General features: G+C 43.6%; 1 protein-coding gene across 1 annotated transcript in view; it reads left to right on the forward strand.

The window, feature by feature from the left end:
• LOC126455679 (piRNA biogenesis protein EXD1-like) overlaps window positions 1-24,837 on the forward strand; it is a 202,750-nt gene that overhangs the window by 64,754 nt on the left and 113,159 nt on the right. The window contains exon 4 of the mRNA XM_050091446.1: window positions 2,606-2,703. Coding sequence (XP_049947403.1) covers window positions 2,606-2,703 — 98 coding nt within the window. The remainder of the gene's footprint in view (window positions 1-2,605; window positions 2,704-24,837) is intronic.

Consider the following 24,837-nt stretch of genomic DNA (forward strand, 5'->3'; position numbering starts at 1 on the left):
CTTGGGTTGCCTTGTAAAACATATTGTTTGAATATGACCTTGCTTTCCAAGCTGGAAACATTTTGCGTCATGATATGAACAAGCTTTTTGGTCATGATTAGAAAACCGTTGAGGACAAGACTTCCTCATAGTACCAGGAGACTGAAAGTTCTTACCTCTATGTTTACTGTTTGTCTGAGCCCTATTAACACTGGCATTAACTTTAGACTGTGAAGTGCAGTTTGAATAACAGAAATACATGGAGCCTCAAAATGAACTTCAGTTGAGTCCACAGTTGAGTCCACAATAGTCTGAGATTCCAAAGTAGACAGTGCTGTTTTTGATAAGGATCCAGCAATTTTAAAATAGTACACAACAACACTTGAACCTGCAATGTCTTGTTAGCCCTCTTGATTTCAGGAATCCAGTATTTGAACGTTTGTGCTGTCTGCCTCTTGAGCTGGGAAAATTTAAACCTTACTGCTGTGACATGCACCTGACTCTCATAATGTTCATTCAGCAGCTGAATCAGATTGTCGTAACTGGTAGTCTTGGGATGAGAATTGGGGCACAATTTTAAGCACATGCAATACATGCTGGCACTGACCATCAACAGTAAAAGTGCAGTGCATACCATACTTGTGATGGTGTATTCAGCGAAGTGGACCTCCAACTGTGCACGATGTTCCAACCATTTCTCTTCCATGCTACTGAATGGGAGAAATTAAGGTGCAGCAACTTGTGGCAGTGTTGCTTGCTGTTAGAGGAAGGTTGTCATCTGTTGTACACTGAGTAACTTGACATTTATTATGCTGCACCTGAAACTGAACAACTTTGGACATGCATGCATGTGCCAAAGAAACACCATAATTCGGAATAACACAGACACAGCTATATCGTATTTATCTGCCAATACCGGACAAGTGATCTTCTAGTAAAATGTCTTCCCTGTATGGGAATATACGCAATGGATGTCTGAGTAAAGGTTGTAGACACATGGTTAAGCAACATATGGAAGTTTGGGTTTGGCCGTGGGTCATGTTTGGATATCCAAATAGTAAGGTGACCAGAAAGTGGGAAATTGGGGTTAGAGTCCCACTCTGGCACAAATTTTCATTGTCATCAATCCATTATACAATTGAAGGTTGTCTGTATTCGCAAGTGTGAATATATTTCATGTATTTCATAATGGTTGTAGTCGCTGCAGTGCCTGTTGCTTCAGATGTTCATGCATGCCTGAAGGAACATTGCATCATAATTCAGAACAACACAGCCACTGCAATATCGTATGTCAAGTAAAATGTCTCCCCTGTATGAGAATGTACATAATAGATGTCCAAGTACAGGTTGTAGACACATGGTTGATGACACATAGAAGTTTGGGTCTGGCTATGAGTTGTGCTTGGATAGCCAGATGGTAAGGCGATTACTTGTGATAAAAGGAAAAATCAGATTTGAGTCCTGCTCTGCCACAAATTTTTGTTGTTGTCATTCCATTATACAGCTGATGGTTGTCAATGTTCACAACTATAAATACATTTCATGTATTTCATAATGACTGTAGTTATCACAGTGCCTGTTACATTGTGTCATAATTCAGAATAACACAGGAACTGCAGTACTGTATTTATCTGCTGAAACCAGAGAATTGACTTTCACGTAAAATGTAGTACAGGTTGTTGGGGGGTAGTTGGGTTGTTTGGGGCAGGAGACCAGAGAGTCAGGTCATCGGTCTCATTTGATTAGGGAAGAATGGGGAAGGAAGTCGGCCATGCCCTTTCAAAGGAACCATCCTGACATTTGCCTGGAGCGATTTAGGGAAATCACGGAAAACCTAAGTCAGGATGGCCAGATGCGGGATTGAACCATTGTTTTTCCAAATGTGAGTCCAGTGCACTAACCACTGCACCACCTTGCTCGGTACAGGTTGTAGATGCATGATTGGCGACATATGGAAGTTTGGGTCTGACTGTGAGTTGTGCTTGGATAGCAAAATTTTAAGGCGACTGCTTGCTATAAGAGTGAAATGCAGGTTTGAGTCCTGGTCTGTCACAAATTTTCGTTGTTGTCATTCCGTTATACAGCTGATGATTTTCCATATTCACAACTGCAGGTACATTCCAATGTCTTGTCTTGTGGATACACTATTTTTTGAGGTACCAGCCTTACTTCGGCAACTCACTGTTCGGCCAACACCTCAAAAACGTAAATACATAAAGTGAATAATACTTTTTTGTTGCTCCGTTTTGTTTACTTTGAATACACATTGCAGCATAGTTGTGATGTAATAATGATGCAGTCAATTCTGTCTTTAAGTTACTGTAATGAATGTGAACACCAAGATGTTTGGATACCATAAATTCTGTGTGTCAGTGTTTTGTTGACTTACCACCGTTTATAGATCATTTCAAAATATTATTTTTTTCAACTACCTATATGTGATACACTTGTAACACCATCAGTCCTACATGCTTATCTCCAATATATCAATTTATTTACTTCATCCTTAAATATATTTCACAGTATAATACAATAAGCATTGGTTGATTTTGGTTGCTATAATCATTTTACATGTGCTTGTTGAGCCTAAAACACCTATTTTTATGGTGTTCTTCTTATTTCACAGGGAAGTCTTTAAAGAAGCTGGATGATACAATCAGGAGACTGTGTGTTGTAACAGAGAAGTACATTTTTGTGGATGATGCTGAAACATTCGAAGCTGTGGTCTGTATGTTATGTCATCCCACAATATGTGCTTGGTAGAATGTATTATACTCTCTATTCTTATTCAATTTTCCATGTGTTAGTGGCATGTAAATCTTTTACATTTAATTATTGCAAAACTGAATGTTTTCGAAAGAAAAATAATGAGAAAAATCTGGGGACCAGTGTTGGAGAATGGTGTGTGGAGAATTCAAAAGAACAATAAAATTTATCAGCTAATGGAGCAACCCACTATCATCCAGAAATTAAAAAGTAGGAGATTGCAATGGGCTGAACATGTGGCTAGAATGGAAAACAACAGAATCACCAAAAAAGCCTTTGACGGAACTATTGAGGCAACAAGACCATTGGGGTGACATCGTAAAAGGTGGAAAGATGACATAGAGAAGGACATCGCAGCATTAGAAATTTCCGCAGGGTAGAGAGAGACTGCGAGAGATAGAAGGCAGTGGATGCAGATCGATGGTGCAGTGCCTGGTCTACAGGGCCTGCGATTACTGAGGAGAGGAAGAAGAAGAAATATTGTGAGATAATGTTTCACTTAGGATTGAATTAATTAAATGCAGATGTATTTTCTCTTATACAATTTTATTTCGAGATGCTATAATTTTCAGTTGATCTCCATTTTTATAGTGTTTCTAAAGCTTTGTACTTTTTAATGTTTTTTCCTGAATTGCTTCAGTCGATATCATTACAGTAAGTTTCTTTTACAAAGTGAGAGGGACTTTTATGGTGGCAGCTTAGACTAACGTTTGGGATCAAAGTATTTTTCGCCAAGAGGAGAGTACTTCATTTAACAACAACTTACTCTAAAGAAGACACGCCAACTTGCAGACAGGCACAATTAAAAGACACTTGCATCAAGCTTTTGGCCACAGTCTTCATCAGTAAGAGAGGGACATTCACCTTTCTCACACATAAGCAAGCACACCTTATGCACAAACGACTGCCAGGTCCAGCATCTTGGGCTGAAATGGCATTCCTGCCTGAGATGCTGGAGTTGGCAGTCTTGTGAGTGTGAGGTGTGCTTACTTGTGTGTGTGGATCCTGCATGTCTCTCTTTTACTGATGGAGGATGCGGCCAAAAGCTTTATGTAAGTATCTTTTTAATTGCGACTGTCTGCTACTTGACATGTCTTCTTTATGATAAGTAGCGATCTGTCTTTTCCTACTTTGTTGATACTCCTACCTGAAGTTTCCATTGTTTCATTTTTGTAGAACTTTTATTTAATGTAGATGAGTAGACTAGCTTTAATCAAGACTAAAAGTAGTATATGGAATTCTTCACAGTATCATCAAAAATAGTGAAACAAAGCATTATGCAAATCAACCCACAGCCGTAGTGAGAAAAGTGGTATCAAATTCAAATTGGTGATCACTAAATCCAAAGAATTCTTCCTAAAAGTAGCTGAAACTACGAACAAAAAAAGTACCATTAAAAGCAAATCTATGAGACGTTACAACAGAACATTCCGAAGTGTACACTGTGTGATCAAAAGTATCTGGACACCCCAAAAAAACATATGTTTTTCATATTAGGTGCATTGTGCTGCCACCTACTGCCAGGTACTCCATATCAGCGACCTCAGTAGTGATTAGACATCGTGAGAGAGCAGAATGGGGCGTTCCACAGAACTCATGGACTTCGAACATGGTCAGGTGATTGAGTGTCACTTGTGTCTTATGTCTGTACATGAGATTTCCACACTCCCAAACATCCCTAGGACCACTGTTTCCAATGTGATAGTGAAGTGGAAACATGAAGGTACATGTACAGCACAAAAGTGTACTGGCTGACCTCGTCTGTTGACTGACAGAGACTGCTGACAGTTGAAGAGGGTCACAATGTGTAACAGGCAGACATCTATCCAGACCATCACACAGGAATTCCAAACTGCATCAGGATCCACTGCAAGTATTATGACAGTTAGGCGGGAAGTGAGAAAACTTGGATTTCATGGTCGAGCAGCTACTCATAAGCCACACATCATGCTGGTAAATGCCAAACAATGCCTCACTTGGTGTAAGGAGCATAAACATTGGATGACTGAACAGCAGAAAAATGTTGTGTGGAGTGAAGAATCATGGTACACAATGTGGCGATCCGATGACAGGGTGTGGGTATAGCGAATGCCCGTTGAATGTCATCTGCCAGCGTGTGTAGTGCCAACAGCAAAATTCGGAGGCGGTGGTGTTATGGTGTGGTCGTGTTTTTCATGAAGGGGGCTTGCACCCCTTGTTTTACATGGCACTATCACAGCACAAGCCTACATTGATGTTTTAAGCACGTTCTTGCTTCCCACTGTTGAAGAGCAATTCAGGGATGGTGATTACACCTTTCAGCATGATCAAGCACCTGTTCGTAATGTACGGCCTTGGGCGGAGTGGTTGCATGACAATGGCCTTTGGCAAAGTGGTTGCATGACAATAACATCCCTGTAATGGACTGGCCTGCACAGAGTCCTGACCTGAATCCTATAGAACATCTTTGGAATGTTTTGGAACGCTGACTTCGTGTCAGGCCTCACCGAGCGACATCGATACTTCCCCTCAGTGCAGCATCTAATAGAACATATGCCTGCGAGAGTGGAAGCTGTCATCAAGGCTAAGGGTGGGCCAATACCATATTGAATTCCAGCATTACCGATGGAGGGCATCATGAACTTGTAAGTCATTTTCAGTCAGGTGTCTGGATACTTTTGAGCACATAGTGTAAGTAAACAATTTTGACATAATGTGGTGGATGTATAGCGGGGGCAAAATAATACAACATGTTTTTTTGTTTATGCCTATTTTTACTTTTAATGTGTAAAACACACCTCAAAATGTCAGTTGGCATGTTAGGTTGAAAGGGAATATCTTTGAAATATAATTAACTTTCTTGAAAACTGCATAATCAGCTTTTGGAATAATTTGAAATTTTGCAAAATATCCCACCACCATTAATTTATTTTGAAAAACGAAAACTTTTGTTATAACATAAATTATAGAAGCTTTTGAGCCATATACATCCATGTATAATAATGCTGGTTTCCAAATTACCATTTTTGGAAAACAAACTGTACACAATGTCCTGCTGGAGATTTTCAGTTTACCTAATTAAAATATCTAAAAACTTATTATTATTCTAATTATTGATTTTACTGATTTTTGTTTTATGTTTTAAATTGTTATTTTATATTTTACATTGATGTTTTTGGTTTACCATTTCACAGATGTGTATTGTTGGTTGAAAATAATAAGTAATCATTATTATGGTGCAAAATTACTCCAGTAATTTTAAACTGTAAAGAAATTCTTAAAGCTTAATGTTTTTTTGCACCATGCACCTAAAATCAATGAAATTTCTTCACATAGTATATACAACAGGGAACTCAGTATTAAACAAAATTCAACAGGATTTCAAATTGTCATAGGTGATCCTCCAAATATCCTGATGTGTACCAATCAGTACATTGGTAGGTCTTGATGAAGAGAATGGATTATGTACTTGTGACTGCAGCTTTATTATATTGTTTCTCAAGTGGAAACTGATACCACCATAATCATTCAGCAGAACTAGATCTGAAATTCTTCTCACAAAATTCTTCCAATATCAAAAGCTGTGTATATCCCATGGCTGTACCTATGCCATCGATACATTTGGAATCATCAGATGACCACATTCATTCTCCTCAGGTATGACATTCTAAATGGTTCTTTCACATTCACCATCCCCAAAGAATCTAACAGTAATACAGATTTTTCTCCCTCACTCAGAAGGAAAACATCTTTAAAATATCTTTTGACTTGGTCAGATGTTTGTTTGCCAGATTTTGATGCTGTCATAAGGACATTTGGAGCTTCAAAAAGAGATTCTTGAATTCTCGATTCAAAATCTCCATTAATCTTTAGTTTCTTCTAAAAATATGAGAAGTTGCGTGGTCAGTATGAAAAAACTATTTTGAATGTCATCCCCAAGGACAGGAAACTTGTTCACCTGGTCACCCCAGAGGACTTGACAGCAGCACACATACAACCATGGGATGTATGTGGTTTCAGTGTTGGAAGTACTTTGTGAGAAGATTTTCCGATCTAGTTCTGTTGAATGAGTATGATGTCAGTCTTCACTTGAGAAACAATGTAACCAAGCTGCAGTTTGTAATCAGTTCTCTTCACCAAGGTTTACGAATGCCCAACACAATCAGTATATTTAGAGGTTAACCCATGACAATTTGAAATTTTCTGAATTTTGTTTTTCATTGTGTTCTCCCTTTTCTGAGTTCACCTAACATTCCTCTCTCCCAAACCTACAGAAACTTGGGTCCATCCCATATTAAAAATTTTGTAACTGTGTGCATAGCTTCTAACCCTTAACTTTTTAACTTCCAATGATGAAGTTTTCCATAGCATATTGAATTTACCTGGTTATTTTAAATGCATTTTTTCCTGACTCCTTCTTTTCTACCACTCAAGCTATGCGTATTGCAGTGCTTAACTCACATATATTATGTTGAACTGTGTAATAACAAACCTTCTCTCAGGTTATCCTTTCTATATTGATTTTCCCTTTAATTATGCTTAACATTTATGCACATGTTGTCAAAAGGTTTTTCACCAATGATCTATTTATTCAATTACGATGTTTATGTTTCTTTATTATCAAGGTGTTCATAGTCTGCCTACCACAAAAATGATGACAAAGTGGAAGTTGTGAAGAGTGAATGTACTTTAGACGAATACTTGCTCTGTGTATTATAAAGTAGCTTCCCATGTTCTGTTAAGCTCACTACTATGTTTTTTGTCAATCCACAATATTAAGAAAAGACTTCCCTTGGGAGGAGAAGTAGTTGTGTGTTAGGATAAGTTGGTTGGATGTATGAGGGATGAGGTAGTGGGTTTGAAGTGTGAAGGATGTTGGAGAGGGGGTGTTCAATAGGAGCAAGACCACACTTATGAGGGATGTTGATGCATAGGGAGGTTGTATCAACAGTGATGAGCAGAGATCCAAGAAGTAAAGGGGTGGGGATGGTGGAGAGTTGTGAAGGGAGTGATTGGTATCTTTGATGTGGGGTGCCAGATTTCAGGCAGTTGGTTGGAAGTGTTGGTGACTGAATGCCAAAATTCTTTCAGTGAGGGCACAATAGCCAGATAAATGGGGTGTCCTAGGTTGTTGTGTTTGGCGATGTTGGGAAGCATGTAGAAGGTGGGTGTGTGGGGTATCATAGGAGTGAGAAGGGAAATGGATTCAGGGGAGAGGTTCTGAGAAGGACCTAAGGTCTTAAGCAGAGATTGGAAATTATGTTGGACTTCTGGGATGAGATCACTCTGGCAGAGTTTATAGGTGGAGGAGTCAGATAATGACCAGATGCCTTTCACCAGGAGGTCTGTTCCATAAAGACAGTGGTGGAACCTTAGTCTGCAGATAAGATGATTAACTCCTGATTTGCTTTGAGGTTGTGTATGGGTGTCCTTTCATCTGCTGAAATGTTAATGTTCTTAGGAACAGACCTGGGTTAGGGTGGTGAGGCCAAGATGGAGGTAAAGATTTCCTAGGAGATGGCCAAGGGGTTGTTAGGTGGAAGGGGGGAGGATTGCAGTTGGGTGTTAGTATGTACTGGGTGGTGGGGGTGGGGGGTCAGGGGCAGGTTCGGTGCTGGTGTTAGGTTGTCTTTGGTTGGAGGAACTGGTGGCAAAGAAGCGTTTCCATTGCAGGGATCGGGAGTAAGAGAATAGGTCTTTGACAAGGCCAACATTGTTAAATTTGACTATGGGGCTGAGGACTTTGGTGGAAAGCTTAACAGGAGTGTTCTGGGTATGTTTCACTTCTGGATTTAGTGGAGTGTTGGTAGGAAGTTTTCGGGGATATGGCAAGTTGAAAAGGTCAGCTAGGCAGGGTCTGGATGCTATGAGGGGTTGAAAGGAGGAACACTGTGAGTAGATTAGGGGGTGGATAGTGCTTCACCATGGTGGCAGTAGGATGTCAGCAGTGTTGGATAACTTATGGTAATGGTGTCGGGAATGTTCCTCCAGGTGCTGGATACTGAGGGATTCAATTTCAGTGATGTGATGTATGTAGCAATGATTGCACAGTAGCAGTACTTTGCAGAGGGAGCAGAGGTGATTTTAGAAAGCCTGTGCCATGGAGATGTGTTTTTGCAGTACCAGGTTTGTGAGGGCCAGGGATGGATGGAATGTGACAAGGTAAATGTCATTTTGAAAGGAGGATGAGTGGTGTGATCCAGAGAAAGGAATTTTTATGGTTAGGTCATTGGGGAGAAGGAGAGGACAATTCCATGGTTTAGGCAGCATTTAAGGAACATGATGTTGAGTTGCATGCAGGCACAACAAAAAGACTATTTACACAAGCAACCATACTGCACACCATATGACTGCTAACTCTGGCAGCTTGGACTGGAATGCAGCTGGCACATTGAACAAAAGTTTCAATTTGGAGTTAGACGGGGAAGGAGGAGGGATAGTAGGGTATGGGTACGGAGTGAGAAGAGTGCTGTCTGGAGGAGCATGCAGGACTACAGGAAGGGATGAAAAGTGGAAAAGGAGAGGAGCAGGGAAGGGGAAAGATGGGCAGGAACATCGGCAGAGGGCGGCACACAATTTGGGTGGGGACTGAAAACAGGGTCGTGTTGAGGGTATGTGACAGACAGGCGGTGGTAGGACAGATGGGGTGGGAACTGTTAAGTGGAGAATATGGGGACAGGAGGTTACTTAGGTTAAGGCTGGAATAATTCTGGAGCAGAAAATGTGCTGTGAGGATAACTCCCAATTACCCAATTCGGAAAGGCTGGTGGTGGAGGGGAAGGTTCAGATGGCTCTGGTTGTAAACCAGTTATTGTAATCAAGCATGTTATATTCAGCTGCATGTGGTGACACAGAGTGATCTACGATGATGCTGGCCACAGCTTGGTGGTGGCCATTTGAACTGATGAACAACTGATTGGTAGTCAAACCAATATAAAATGGTGTGCAATGATTGCAGCGGAGCTGGTATATGATATGGCTGCTTTCACAAGTGGCCTTGTCTCTGATGTGGTAGGATAAGCCTGTGACAGAACTGGAGTAGGAAATGCTGGGTGGGTGGATTGGGCAGGCCTTGTATCTGAGTCTTCAACAGGGATATGATGCTTGTGGTGATGAGTTGGGGTTTAGTGTGACATAGGGAAGGGACTAGGATGTTATGGAGTTTGCGTGGGTGACAGCATACATTTTGGGAGGGGTGGGAAGGATCTTGGGTAGGATTTCTGTCATTTCAGGACAGGGTGATAGGTAATCAAAACCCTGATGAAGGATGTTGTTCACTAGTTCAAATCTGGGGTGGTACAGAGTGACAAAGGGGGCTTTCCTCTGTAGCTGGGTTCAGATGTTGGTGGGGGATTGGTGTGTGGGGAAGTGACACAGAAAATTTCGATGAGCAGCAATCTGTCCCTTCAATAATCCTGTTAAGGACTAGGTCTGGGGGATACTGGCTGTCAGAGTAGGCCTTTGTGAGACTGTCAGCATCCTGGGAAAGGGAGTATTTATCACTGCAGATACAGTGTCCAAGGGTGGTCGGGCTGTGTGTGAGGGACTTTTTGGTGTCGAAGGAATGGCAGCTATTGAAACACAGATACTGTTGGTGGCTGATGAGTTTAATGTGAACAGAGGTGTGGATAGGGCCATTAGAGAGGAGGAGATCAATGTCCAGGCATATGACACCCTGGGTTGAGGAGTACCAGATGAAATGTATAGAAGAGAAGTTTTTGAGGTTGTGGTAATGATGATAAGGCGTCTCGACCCTTAGTCCAGATCATGAAGAGGTCATCAGTGAACCTTGAACCAGACCAGAGGTTTGGGGTTCTGGGAGGATAGAACGGTTTCCTCTAGATACCTAAAAATAGGTTGGTGTAGGAGGGTGCCATGTAGGTGCTCATGACTGTGCTATGGATGTGTTTGTATACATTTGATATCTTTGATCTGGGAGCCTAGATTTTGGGCACTTAGTTAGAGGCATAGGTGAGTGAGTGCCAAAGGTCTTTTAGTGCGAGCACAATAACTAACAATAATGGGGTATCCAAAATTGATGGGCTTGTGGATGTTGGGGAATATGTAGAAGGTTGCCATGAGGGGTATCATAGGTGTGAGTAGAGAAATGGATTCAAGGGGGAGATTCTGAGATGGGCCCAAGTTTTTAAGCAGGGATTGTAGGTTATGTGTTGAACTTCTGGAATAGGATTGCTCTGGCAGAGTTTAAAGGCGGGGCAGTCAGATAATTAGGAGATGCCTTCTGCAAAGTAGTCACTGTGATTCATAACAACAGTTGTGGCACCTTTGTCTGAAGGTAGAATGATTAGGTCAGAATTTGTTTTGAAGGGAGTGAGAAAGTATGTTATTTGATATTGAAGCATAGAGGACATACAGGATGTTCATTTTAACTAAAGACATTGAAATACCTTAAAAACTACCCATAGGATAAAAAAAAAGTTATAATTTCAATTTTTTGTGTCGGAGGTAGACACCCTGTGATACCACACTTGACCCGTCACTCCACCCCGTGCATTGGTAGGGGGGATGCAACTTTGAAATCTTCAATCAGAACCTCCATTTTTTATTGCTGATTACATTTGTACGGCAAAGTCTACATCCTTTTTGCCTTAAACATTTTCTTTGTTTTGTCACAGATGACACTGTAGTTGGAGGATCAGAAATTGGTACACAGTCATTACATACGACATGCTACACAATGGCCCTTAAATATGCAAGGGTGCATGGGACCCTATTTCCATGCTGTGACTGTAGGACAGGCCAGTATTTCATAACTTCTAATTGGAAACCCCATTCACAGTGTCGTATTCCTCTAACATATTGAACAGGGGACTACTTGACCTGCTGCTGTTTCTGTATAGTGAACTACGACATGTCATAATGAGTAGTACACTGTGACTGGAGCTCACGTCCTGTGCAGCTGTAGGACAAGCAGCAGCTCTAGACATTACAATACTTACACAGTGTTTGTTGCCTGTACACCTACGTATCACCTGGAGTGGAGTGCAAGTGGATGGTGAGTTCTGCAACTGCAGAAGAAAAATTGAAATGATCTTGAGATTTATGGAAAATGCAGCATAAATGTTGAGGCTGCTGTTGCCTCATATGCTGAACATTTTCCAGAGAAAGCTCACTCTCATTCGTTCATTTACAAGGTTGTGAATACCATTATGTCTGATGGCAGCATAAAGACCAGCAAAGGGAACCGAAGCATACATTTCACAGGAGAAGATAATGAAATAGCTGTACTAGTGGCAGGCCACCACAAGCCGTGGATAAGCACCTGGCAATTAAACATCGGTCCAGGTATGTCTATAGATAGCATTATCACAATACAGCATTGTCATAAGTATTGTCCACACCGAGTCTTACTGCATCAAGAACTTCATTGCACTGATTTCCATAACTGGGTAATGTTTTATGAATGGGAATGTCAACAAATGCAAATGACCACATGTTCTTTGCCAATGTACTATTTTCCGATGAGTCTACATTCAGAAACCACAGTAGCGTTGACCAGAATAACTGGAGTGTAAACAATCCCCACTGAAACTTCCTGGCAGATTAAAACTGTGTGCCAGTCCGAGACTCAAACTTGGGACCTTTGCCTTTCGCGGGCAAGTGCTCTACCATCTGAGCTATCCAAGCATGACTCACACCCCGTCCTCACAGCTTCACTTCTGCCAGTACCTTGTCTCCTACCTTCCAGACGTTACAGAAGCTCTTCTGCTCTGGTTTGCAGGAGAGCTTCTGTAAAGTTTGGAAGGTAGGAGATGAGGTACTGGCAGAAGTGAAGCTGTGAGGATGGGGCGTGAGTCGTGCTTGGGTAGCTCAGATGGTAGAGCAGTTGCATGCGAAAGGCAATGGTCCCGAGTTCAAGTTTCGGTCTGGCACACAGTTTTAATCTGCGAGGAAGTTTCGTATCAGTGCACACTCCGTTGCAGAGTGAAAATCTCATTCTGAAAAATCCCCACTGGTATATTAAAGTTGATGTTACTGTGTTTGAACACTTACTCTAATTGGAAAAGTAGAGTAGGATTCACCTCCAGCTATGGCCACAGGCAAATCGAGTAGTCCCATGTTGAATATGTCAGAGGAATACAATGTTGTGAATGGGGTTCCCAATCAGATGTTATGAAATACTGGTGTGTCCTATCCTTGCAGCATGGAGCTGGGGTCCCACGTGTCACTGGTTATTTAAGGGCCATTGAGTAGCATATCGTAAATTACATTTGTGTACCCATTTCTATTCCTCCAATTACAGTGGCACTGTGGCAAAACAAAGAAAATGCTTCAGGCTTATGTAGATGTTGCTGTAGAATTATAACCTGCAATAAAAAATATGAATCCCATAGAAGATTCCGAAGTTGTGCCCCACTACCCATGCACGAACTGTGGTGAGGGGGTCGAGTGTGGTATTGTTGGATGTCACACTCTGAGACAAACAAATTGGAATTATAACTTTTTTTGATCTGATCTGTAGTTTTCAAGATATTTCAGTGCCTTCAGTTAAAATGAACACCCTATATATTATTAAATATATGATTATAAACAACATGTGTGCTCAAGCACACAAAACCCATGAATGCAATAAAATTTTTATTTTACAAGCTCTATTTGAATGTAGAAAATGTGCTTTTATATGTTCTGTATGTATGAATTGCATCGTATTCTTTCCTTTTATAAATAATGGTTGGTTTTTGTATATCTTTTAAAGGGTATGTTTGGTAATGTAATTTATTCATAAGTACTGTAAGTCATTAAGTACAGAAGTACTTATGACTGAGAGGGAATATTATGCATCATACATACTTTTGACTGTGAGAAATGCTGTCATTGACTACACTCTTACAGATCGACAACAAAAATTTAATACTTCGAACAAGTGGTTACCCAATCTCTATTCACCTTGTATAGGGGTGTTGTTAGGATTAATTTTCAGGGCGTGTATGGATGAAACTGAGACGTCTGTTCTGTATAGTATAACTAACAATCTGCTTCCTCCTCTGTCTCGGTGAAGAACCCTTCAGGGTGGGCATCTTGAGGTGAGATGGGAATCAGTCTTTGGAGATCTAACTTCTTTATTTTTTCAATTCTAACACATTTAATCTTATATTTTCTTTCTTTCTTCTCTGACAGGAGTGCTAGTTCTATTTTCCTTCTATCCAGATTCATTTGTTTTTTTCTTGCTGAAGCCCTTCTTTTGTCCGTGCCACATTGTGGTAATTACAATCTGTTTTCACAGGTAAAGCCAGGAGATGAATCAGGTGATACAGGGTAACACACTTATGATGAATTGAGACAAACAATTTTTTATTTATTCATTTTTATTTAGTTATTTATATTTTTTATGCACAGTGAACTAGAGGATCGTTTATGTGGTGGTTTAAAGAAGGTTTTAATGATGTCAAGAGATCAGGGGTAGAGGAAGGGAAACTATTCCCTAGGTCCAATAAGGCTTGTGACATGCTAAATGTAAGATGAGAGGAAACAGTGTGTCAAGCAGGCTGTGTTGCCGCTGCTGCAGTATATGGAATTAGTGTTATCACTGGTACAAGAGAATCGATGGCTCGTTTAGCAGATAAGGAGCAAAATTAATCTAAAGAAACTTGCAATATCTCTGATAATGAGTGTCCTAGTGCGTAAAAGACTTGTGTAATAGTCATTAATATGTTTAATGTGAAATGGTAGGATAGTTATAGTTATCAAAAAAGAGGTGAAACCGAGACTAACAACAAACAATGAAAAGTCAACTTTGGAATATCAACAACTTTAGGAAAAAGATAGGTTGCTACTTATCATAAAGATAACACATTGAGTTGCAGACAGGCACAATGGAAAGAATATTACACATTTGGATCTCTGGCAGCTGTGACTGGAATGCAACAGTCATGTTGAATGAAAATAGCAAATAGCAATTTGGTGTGAGGTAGGGAAGGGGAAGGGATAGCAGTAAATGAGTGGGGAGTGGGAGGGGGGGGGGGGGGGGGGGGAGAACGCAGTCTGCCACAGCATGCAGTGACTGCTTGAAGGCATGACTTGCCTTCTAGGCACAGTGCAGGAGGCTATGAGGTAGGGAGTTGGGGAGCAGAAAAGTAAGGGACCAGGGAAGGGAAAAGATGGAATGTGTGTTTGCAGAGAGCTGCATACAATAAGAGTGGCTAGTGTCAGGTTGATGTGAACAGGGGGGAGTCGACGGGACAAAAACTGTTGTGTGGACGGTGTGGGGAGAGTAAATTACCAGTTACCATAGGTTAAGGCCAGAATAATTTTGGGAGCAGAGAACGTGTTGTAAGCATAACTCCCATCTGTGCTGTTTGGAAAAGCTGGTGGTGTAGTGGCAGATCCAGTTGGCCTGAGGTGTGAAGCAGACAGCATTTGTATAAGTTATCCAACCCTCTGACATCCTACTGCACCACTATCCAATCCCTGTCATAATTATATTATTCCTACTCGTCAATGTGTCATAGCCCCCCAGACCCTGCCTAGCTGACATTTTCAACCTGCCACATACCTCAAAACTCGCTACTCCACTAAATGCAGAGCCAAAACCTTCTCAGAACACTGTTGTTAAGCTTTCCACCAAAGAACCAAGCCCCACAGAAGTTTTAGTCTCATTCAAACTCCTCACCTTTGCCATGCACCCAAATTTAACCCTGTTGGACTTATCACTGACTATTCTCCCTGCAATGGAAACACTTCTTTGCCACCAACACTGACCTCTGCCTCTGCCTGTTCATACCACCATTTAATCACAATCCTCCCTTGCTCCCACCTAACAACTCCCTGGTTATCTTCCAGGAATTCCTTACCTCGAACCTGACCTCATCATCCTTCTGCAGGTCCCATCCTAGAAAACAAACCTTTCAGCAGAAGAATGAACAGCTATACTCAACCACAAAACAGATCCTGATCTCATCATTCTTCCTGGAGACAAGTATTCCACCACTGTCGTTACAAGTCATGATGACTACCTGGCAGAAGACATCTGTCAATTATCTGGCTTCTCTGCCTATAAACTCTGTCAGAGTGATTCCATCCCAGAATTCTAACATAACTTGCAACCCCTCCTTAAAGCCTGAAGCCCTTCCCACTACCTGTGCCCTGAATCCATTTTCACCCTGACCTCTATGACACCCTGTTCATATGCCTCCTACATATTCATCAGCATCCACAAAACCAACAGTGATGTCAAGAGATCAGGGTAGAGGAAGGGAAACTTTTCCCTATGTCCAATAAGGCTTGTGACATGCTAAATGTAAGATGAGAGGAAACAGTGTGTTGTTTATTGTACCAATGTGCTGGTTATTGTACCTGGGACTGATAGAATTTCAGCACTCAATGACCAACACCAATCATCTGCCTGAAATCTAGCTTCTCACATCAAAGATACCAAACATTTCCTTCACCGACTCAGTATCATCAGCACCCTTTACCTCCTGGAACTGTACTCGTCACTGATGATGCCACTTCCAAATACACCAACACTCATCATGTGCATGGTTGTAATGTTGTTGAAAACTACCTTTCCTAATGTTCTTCAGACTTCACTTCCTTATCTCTCATACAGATTACCAACTTTCTGCTAAAACACAACTACTTGTCCTTTCAAGAGATGGTGTACAAACAAATCTGCAGCAGTCATGGGCACCTGCCTGGCACCCTCCTATGCCACCAAAATTATTTGCATTTTGACAGCTGCCACTCCCTCCATGCCAAAAAGTACGTCCCATACAACCTGACCACCTAGGATGCGATATCTGCAGTGCTCCCATGCCCAGTACACTGAAAGTCTCACCAAGGATTTCACCAACAGACACAATCCCACAGACCTAGCCCATGAATAGATCTCCCGTGACTTTTCTCCATACGCTGTCAATCCTCCCACCAACCTCAAGAACCAGCTATGAAGAGTGCCCCTTTTATCACCCAATAATACCCCAAACAAAAACAAATGAACAATATCCATCATGAGGGTTTTGACTACCTATCATCGTTCCATGAAATGACGGACATCCTACCCAAGATCTGTCCCACCCCACCTAAAGTGGTGTTCCGTCACCCACCCAACCTCCAAAACATCCTAGTCCATTCCCTATGTCACTCCCAATCCAAACCTCTTGCCACAAACATCATATTCCTGCTGAAGACTCAGGTACAAGACCTGCCCAACCCATCCACCCTGCAATTCCTACTCCAGTCCTGTCACAGGTGTATCATACCTTATCAGAGGCCAGGCCATCTGTGAAAGCAGCCATGCCATATATCAACTCTGTCACAATCAATGCATAGCTTTTTGTATTAGTATGACAACGAACCAACAGCCACTGTCAAACTGTGGCCAAGAAAATGGTAGATTCTTCTTTGGCACAACTTGCAGCTGAACATAATCTGCTCGATTACAAGTGCTGCTTCACAACCTGAGCCATATGGATCCTCCCCTTCACCATCAGCTTTACTGAACTGTGCAATTGGGAGTTATTCTTACAACATATTCTCTGGTTTCAAAATTATCCCAGCCTTAACCTACAGTAACACACTGTTCCCACTTGCTCCAAACAAGAGTTTATGACCTCTCTGTCCTATCACCTCCTCCCTGTCCACATACCCTCGTGACCGCCTCACTGTTCACGTTCCCCACCCTCATTGTGTGCTGCCCTCTGTCAACAACTCGCTTGTCTTTCCCCTTCCCTGCTCCTCTCCTTTTCTGCCCCCCCCCCCCAATCCCCCCTCCCCCCTGCCCCCATCTCACTGCCCCACAGCCTCCCAGCACAGTGCCTAGCAAGCTTGTCATGCCTTCATGTAGTCCTTGCGTGATCTGCCAGACACTGCTCTTCCCTCCCCACTCCCATACCCTTCTATCCCTCTTCCTTCCCTGCGCAACTCCAAATTGCAGCTATTGTTCAACGTGACAGCTGCTGGAGATGGGGTTCATGTGTGTGTATGAGGTGTGCTTGCTTATGTGAATGTGTGTGTGTGTGTGTTTCTTCTATTCTGAAGAATGCTTTGGGCTGGAAGCTAAACTTGTAACAATCTTTCCATTGTGCCTGTCTGCAACTCAATATGTCATCTTTACAGTGAGTAGCAATTTATTCTTTTCCTAAAATTCTTGATATTCCAGCCTCGGGTTACCATTGTTTTATTTTGCCTAAGTTTTTTCTGTCATCCCATAACCCTGTGATGTTTTTCTTTGTTACTATTCCCTAAAACATTACTCATCTCAGTGACCATTCCTTCTCTTCCATCCAGTGTTTTATATTCGCTTTCCAAACCACACGCTCTCTGACTTCTGAGGTATACTGTATCAACCATCTCATCTGTGCACAAAATGAAGCTACTTGACTGTGTGGATTGTTGGTGCAGCATATCATGCACCAAATTTTTCCAAACGATAATTATGATTATTCCTATTGAGCACATTTCTTCACTCATCCTCGTGTATCTTCTCATTTACTTTCAAATGGTTCAAATGGCTCTGAGCACTATGGGACTTAACATCTATGGTCATCAGTCCCCTAGAACTTAGAACTACTTAAACCTAACTAACCTAAGGACATCACACAACACCCAGCCATCACGAGGCAGAGAAAATCCCTGACCCCGCCGGGAATCGAACCCGGGAACCCGGGCGTGGGAAACGAGAACGATACCGCACGACCACGAGATGCGGGCCATTTACTTTCCACACCTAACCTGCCATACCCCACACGCCCACCTTCTACATGCTCCCCAAAATCGATAAACCCAACAATCCTGGACATCCCATTGTCGATGGTACTTTTGGCCCCACTGAAAGAAATATCCCCCCCCCCCCCCCCCCTTTTACCAACACTTCCATCCATTTGCCCGAAGTCGTGCGTCCCACATCAAAGAAACCAACCAGTTCCTTCACTGAATCTCTACCATCCACACCCCTTTACCTCTTGGATCCCTACTCATCACTGCTGATGCCACTTCCCTACACTCTAACATCCCTCATGCCCATGGTCTTTCCCCTATTGAATGTATCTTTTTCCAATGTTCTTCAGACTCCAAACCCCTTTACCTCATCCCTCATACACCTTGCCAACTTTATCTTAACACACAACCACTTCTCTTTTGAAGGGAAGGTATACAAACAAATCCATGGCACAGCCATGGGCACCCGCATGGCTGTGCCAATTGTGTGTGGGCCATCTAGAGGGAACCTCCCTAGCCTCCCAAAACACCAAATCCCTGGACTAGATAAGGTCCACCAATGATATTTTCATGATCTGGACTCAGGGCTAAGACACCTCATCCTCATTTGTTCATGACCTCAACACCTTCTCTCTCACCTGTTTCATCTGGTCTTTCTCAACCTTGCATGCCACCTTGCTGGACATTGATCTCCCCCTCTCTGAAGGCTCCAACCACACCTCTGTCCACATTAAACCTGCCAACAATACCTGCATGTTGACAAGTCCCTCCCTTGCACACCAAAAACATCCCTTCCAGACAGACAGCCTGGTGACCAGGGGACAGCGCCCCTCCTGAAGTGATGTTCTATTGCCCACCCAACCTCCACAACATCCTAGTCCATCACAGTGTCACACCTGAACCCAGCCCCTTGCCTCGAGGATCTTATGCCAGTGGAAGGCTCAGGTGCATGACCTGCCCAACCCTGTGGCTAAACATGCAGCTGAACACAACACACTTGATTTCAATGGCTGCTTCTCACCCCAGGTGACCTGGATCCTCCACTCCACCACCAGCTTTTCCGAACTGCGCAGGTGGGAATTATGCTTACAACACGTTCTCCGGTCCCAAAATTATCCCGGCCTTAACCTATTGTAACTTACTCTCCCCACACTCTCCATATAACAGTTTTTGTCCTATCATATCCTTTCCATTGATGTCACACTCACACCCCCTCTCATATTATGCTGCTCTCTATCAATGCACCTTTCATCTTTTTGCTTCCCTGCTCCTCTCCTTTTACTTCATAGAAAACTAAACATGAAGCTACAAAGCAATTAGCTGGAATTACCAATGAACATTATTTTGCTGAATTTGCAAAGGGTGCTAATTGTCCAGGGATTTAAATTTCTTTATTGCATCAATATTATATAATACTTTTTCTTGTCCCATTTTAGGGCCTACTAAACAGATTTTGGATGTCGAATACCAACTGTTTTAAAATGTCTGTAATATTTCGAAAAAAATTTACTATTCTCTTTATATTTGAATTACAGTGATAATACTCATTCAGTTCTAATTCATATGTATTAAATATGGGTGTATTCGCAAGTGCATTTTATTTCTGTGTTCTGATTTCTGCTTGCTTTATGTAGACTGTTATCTGCCACCTTAAGAAATTTTTCTGCTTCTATCTTTTCTTAGGTGGCACTTAAATAATCTTAATATTGGTTCCCCAGTAAAATTTTTATTCATAACTGTGGCAGGATAGTCCTATAGACATGTGTGGTAATTTGTTTATGATCACTTGAAACTCGGGAATCATCTGCTCCCATATAGTACTTTTCTCAGAATAATATTTTCTGCACAATCGTCTTTCTTGTTTCAGTATTCGCTCTCAAGGTTTCTGTTGTGTTGTGGATGGTATTTTGAAATAGCCAAACCAGCATTTTTGTGTGTGTGTGTGTGTGTGTGTGTGTGTGTGTGTGTGTGTGTGTGTGTGTGTGTGTGTGTGTGTGTGTGTGTATATATAAATATAATAGAGGGAAACATTCCACGTGGGAAAAATTATATATAAAAACAAAGATGAGGTGACTTACCGAACGAAAGCACTGGCAGGTCGATAGACACACAAACAAACACAAACATACACACAAAATTCAAGCTTTCGCAACAAACTGTTGCCTCATCAGGAAAGAGGGAAGGAGAGGGGAAGACGAAAGGAAGTGGGTTTTAAGGGAGAGGGTAAGGAGTCATTCCAATCCCGGGAGCGGAAAGACTTACCTTAGGGGGAAAAAAGGACAGGTATACACTCGCACTCACGCACATATCCATCCACACATACAGACACAAGCAGACATATTTAAAAGACAAAGAGTTTGGGCAGAGATGTCAGTCGAGGTAGAAGTGTAGAGGCAAAGAAGTTGTTGAAAGACAGGTGAGGTATGAGTGGCGGCAACTTGAAATTAGCGGAGATTGAGGCCTGGCGGATGACGAGAAGAGAGGATATACTGAAGGGCAAGTTCCCATCTCCGGAGTTCGGATAGGTTGGTGTTGGTGGGAAGTAGCCAGATAACCCGGACGGTGTAACACTGTGCCAAGATGTGCTGGCTGTGCACCAAGGCATGTTTAGCCACAGGGTGATCCTCATTACCAACAAACACTGTCTGCCTGTGTCCATTCATGCGAATGGACAGTTTGTTGCTGGTCATTCCCACATAGAATGCATCACAGTGTAGGCAGGTCAGTTGGTAAATCACGTGGGTGCTTTCACACGTGGCTCTGCCTTTGATCGTGTACACCTTCCGGGTTACAGGACTGGAGTAGGTGGTGGTGGGAGGGTGCATGGGACAGGTTTTGCATCGGGGGCGGTTACAAGGATAGGAGCCAGAGGGTAGGGAAGGTGGTTTGGGGATTTCATAGGGATGAACTAACAGGTTACGAAGGTTAGGTAGGCGGCGGAAAGACACTCTTGGCGGAGTGGGGAGGATTTCATGAAGGATGGATCTCATTTCAGGGCAGGATTTGAGGAAGTCGTATCCCTGCTGGAGAGCCACATTCAGAGTCTGGTCCAGTCCGGGAAAGTATCCTGTCACAAGTGGGGCACTTTTGTGGTTCTTCTGTGGGGGATGCTGGGTTTGAGGGGATGAGGAAATGGCTCTGGTTATTTGCTTCTGTACCAGGTCGGGAGGGTAGTTGCGGGATGCGAAAGCTGTTGTCAGGTTGTTGGTGTAATGATTTAGGGATTCCGGACTGGAGCAGATTCGTTTGCCACGAAGACCTAGGCTGTAGGGAAGGGACCGTTTGATGTGGAATGGGTGGCAGCTGTCATAATGGAGGTACTGTTGCTTGTTGGTGGGTTTGATGTGGACGGACGTGTGAAGTTGGCCATTGGACAGGTGGAGGTCAACGTCAAGGAAAGTGGCATGGGATTTGGAGTAGGACCAGGTGAATCTGATGGAACCAAAGGAGTTGAGGTTGGAGAGGAAATTCTGGAGTTCTTCTTCACTGTGAGTTCAGATCATGAAGATGTCATCAATAAATCTGTACCAAACTTTGGGTTGGCAGACTTGGGTAACCAAGAAGGCTTCCTCTAAGCGACCCATGAATAGGTTGGCGTACGAGGGGGCCATCCTGGTACCCATGGCTGTTCCCTTTAATTGTTGGTATGTCTGGCCTTCAAAAGTGAAGAAGTTGTGGGTCAGGATGAAGCTGGCTAAGGTAATGAGGAAAGAGGTTTTAGGTAGGGTGGCAGGTGGTCGGCGTGAAAGGAAATGCTCCATCGCAGCGAGGCCCTGGACGTGCGGAATATTTGTGTATAAGGACATGGCATCAATGGTTACAAGGATGGTTTCCGGGGGTAACAGATTGGGTAAGGATTCCAGGCGTTCAAGGAAGTGGTTGGTGTCTTTGACGAAGGATGGGAGACTGCATGTAATGGGTTGAAGGTGTTGATCTACGTAGGCAGAGATACGTTCTGTTTGGTAACCAGCTACAATGGGGCGGCCGGGATGATTGGGTTTGTGGATTTTAGGAAGAAGGTAGAAGACTCTGAATGTGGCTCTCCAGCAGGGATACGACTTCCTCAAATCCTGCCCTGAAATGAGATCCATCCTTCATGAAATCCTCCCCACTCCGCCAAGAGTGTCTTTCCGCCGCCCACCTAACCTTCGTAACCTGTTAGTTCATCCCTATGAAATCCCCAAACCACCCTCCCTACCCTCTGGCTCCTATCCTTGTAACCGCCCCCGATGCAAAACCTGTCCCATGCACCCTCCCACCACCACCTACTCCAGTCCTGTAACCCGGAAGGTGTACACGATCAAAGGCAGAGCCACGTGTGAAAGCACCCACGTGATTTACCAACTGACCTGCCTACACTGTGATGCATTCTATGTGGGAATGACCAGCAACAAACTGTCTATTCGCATGAATGGACACAGGCAGACAGTGTTTGTTGGTAATGAGGATCACCCTGTGGCTAAACATGCCTTGGTGCACAGCCAGCACATCTTGGCACAGTGTTACACCATCCGGGTTATCTGGCTACTTCCCACCAACACCAACCTATCCGAACTCCGGAGATGGGAACTTGCCCTTCAGTATATCCTCTCTTCTCGTCATCCGCCAGGCCTCAATCTCCGCTAATTTCAAGTTGCCGCCACTCATACCTCACCTGTCTTTCAACAACTTCTTTGCCTCTACACTTCTACCTCGACTGACATCTCTGCCCAAACTCTTTGTCTTTTAAATATGTCTGCTTGTGTCTGTATGTGTGGATGGATATGTGCGTGAGTGCGAGTGTATACCTGTCCTTTTTTCCCCCTAAGGTAAGTCTTTCCGCTCCCGGGATTGGAATGACTCCTTACCCTCTCCCTTAAAACCCACTTCCTTTCGTCTTCCCCTCTCCTTCCCTCTTTCCTGATGAGGCAACAGTTTGTTGCGAAAGCTTGAATTTTGTGTGTATGTTTGTGTTTGTTTGTGTGTCTATCGACCTGCCAGTGCTTTCGTTCGGTAAGTCACCTCATCTTTGTTTTTTTTAAATATATATATATATATATCTCTCTCTGTGTGTGTGTGTGTGTGTGTGTGGAGAGAGGGGGAAGGGGGGGGGGGGGGCGACCACCAAATTTCGAGACGGTGGGGTAAGCTGATAGACTACATGTTACTCACAACTTGCCTGTTTACTTATGGAAAAAGAATTTGTGTGATTGAGTAGCAAATTACAAAATGTGCCAAGGAAGGGAGTAAATAATTTAATGACTGTTAGTGACATGTGTAGCGTGGTAAGCTCATAATTGTCTTGGTGTGTATATACACTCCTGGAAATGGAAAAAAGAACACATTGACACCGGTGTGTCAGACCCACCATACTTGCTCCGGACACTGCGAGAGGGCTGTACAAGCAATGATCACACGCACGGCACAGCGGACACACCAGGAACCGCGGTGTTGGCCGTCGAATGGCGCTAGCTGCGCAGCATTTGTGCACCGCCGCCGTCAGTGTCAGCCAGTTTGCCGTGGCATACGGAGCTCTATCGAAGTCTTTAACACTGGTAGCATGCCGCGACAGCATGGACGTGAACCGTATGTGCAGTTGACGGACTTTGAGCGAGGGCGTATAGTGGGCATGCGGGAGGCCGGGTGGACGTACCGCCGAATTGCTCAACACGTGGGGCGTGAGGTCTCCACAGTACATCGATGTTGTCGCCAGTGGTCGGCGGAAGGTGCACGTGCCCGTCGACCTGGGACCGGACCGCAGCGACGCACGGATGCACGCCAAGAGCGTAGGATCGTACGCAGTGCCGTAGGGACCGCACCGCCACTTCCCAGCAAATTAGGGACACTGTTGCTCCTGGGGTATCGGCGAGGACCATTCGCAACCGTCTCCATGAAACTGGGCTACGGTCCCGCACACCATTAGGCTGTCTTCCGCTCACGCCCCAACATCGTGCAGCCCGCCTCCAGTGGTGTCGCGACAGGCGTGAATGGAGGGACGAATGGAGACGTGTCGTCTTCAGCGATGAGAGTCGCTTCTGCCTTGGTGCCAATGATGGTCGTATGCGTGTTTGGCGCCGTGCAGGTGAGTGCCACAATCAGGACTGCATACGACCGAGGCACACAGAGCCAACACCCAGCATCATGGTGTGGGGAGCGATCTCCTACACTGGCCGTACACCACTGGTGATCGTCGAGGGGACACTGAATAGTGCACGGTACATCCAAACCGTCATCGAACCCATCGTTCTACCATTCCTAGACCGGCAAGGGAACTTGCTGTTCCAACAAGACAATGCACGTCCGCATGTATCCCGTGCCACCCAACGTGCTCTAGAAGGTGTAAGTCAACTACCCTGGCCAGCAAGATCTCCGGATCTGTCCCCCATTGAGCATGTTTGGGACTGGATGAAGCGTCGTCTCACGCGGTCTGCACGTCCAGCACGAACGCTGGTCCAA

This window comes from Schistocerca serialis, chromosome 2 (assembly GCF_023864345.2).
Source record: "Schistocerca serialis cubense isolate TAMUIC-IGC-003099 chromosome 2, iqSchSeri2.2, whole genome shotgun sequence".
Taxonomy (NCBI): domain Eukaryota; kingdom Metazoa; phylum Arthropoda; class Insecta; order Orthoptera; family Acrididae; genus Schistocerca; species Schistocerca serialis.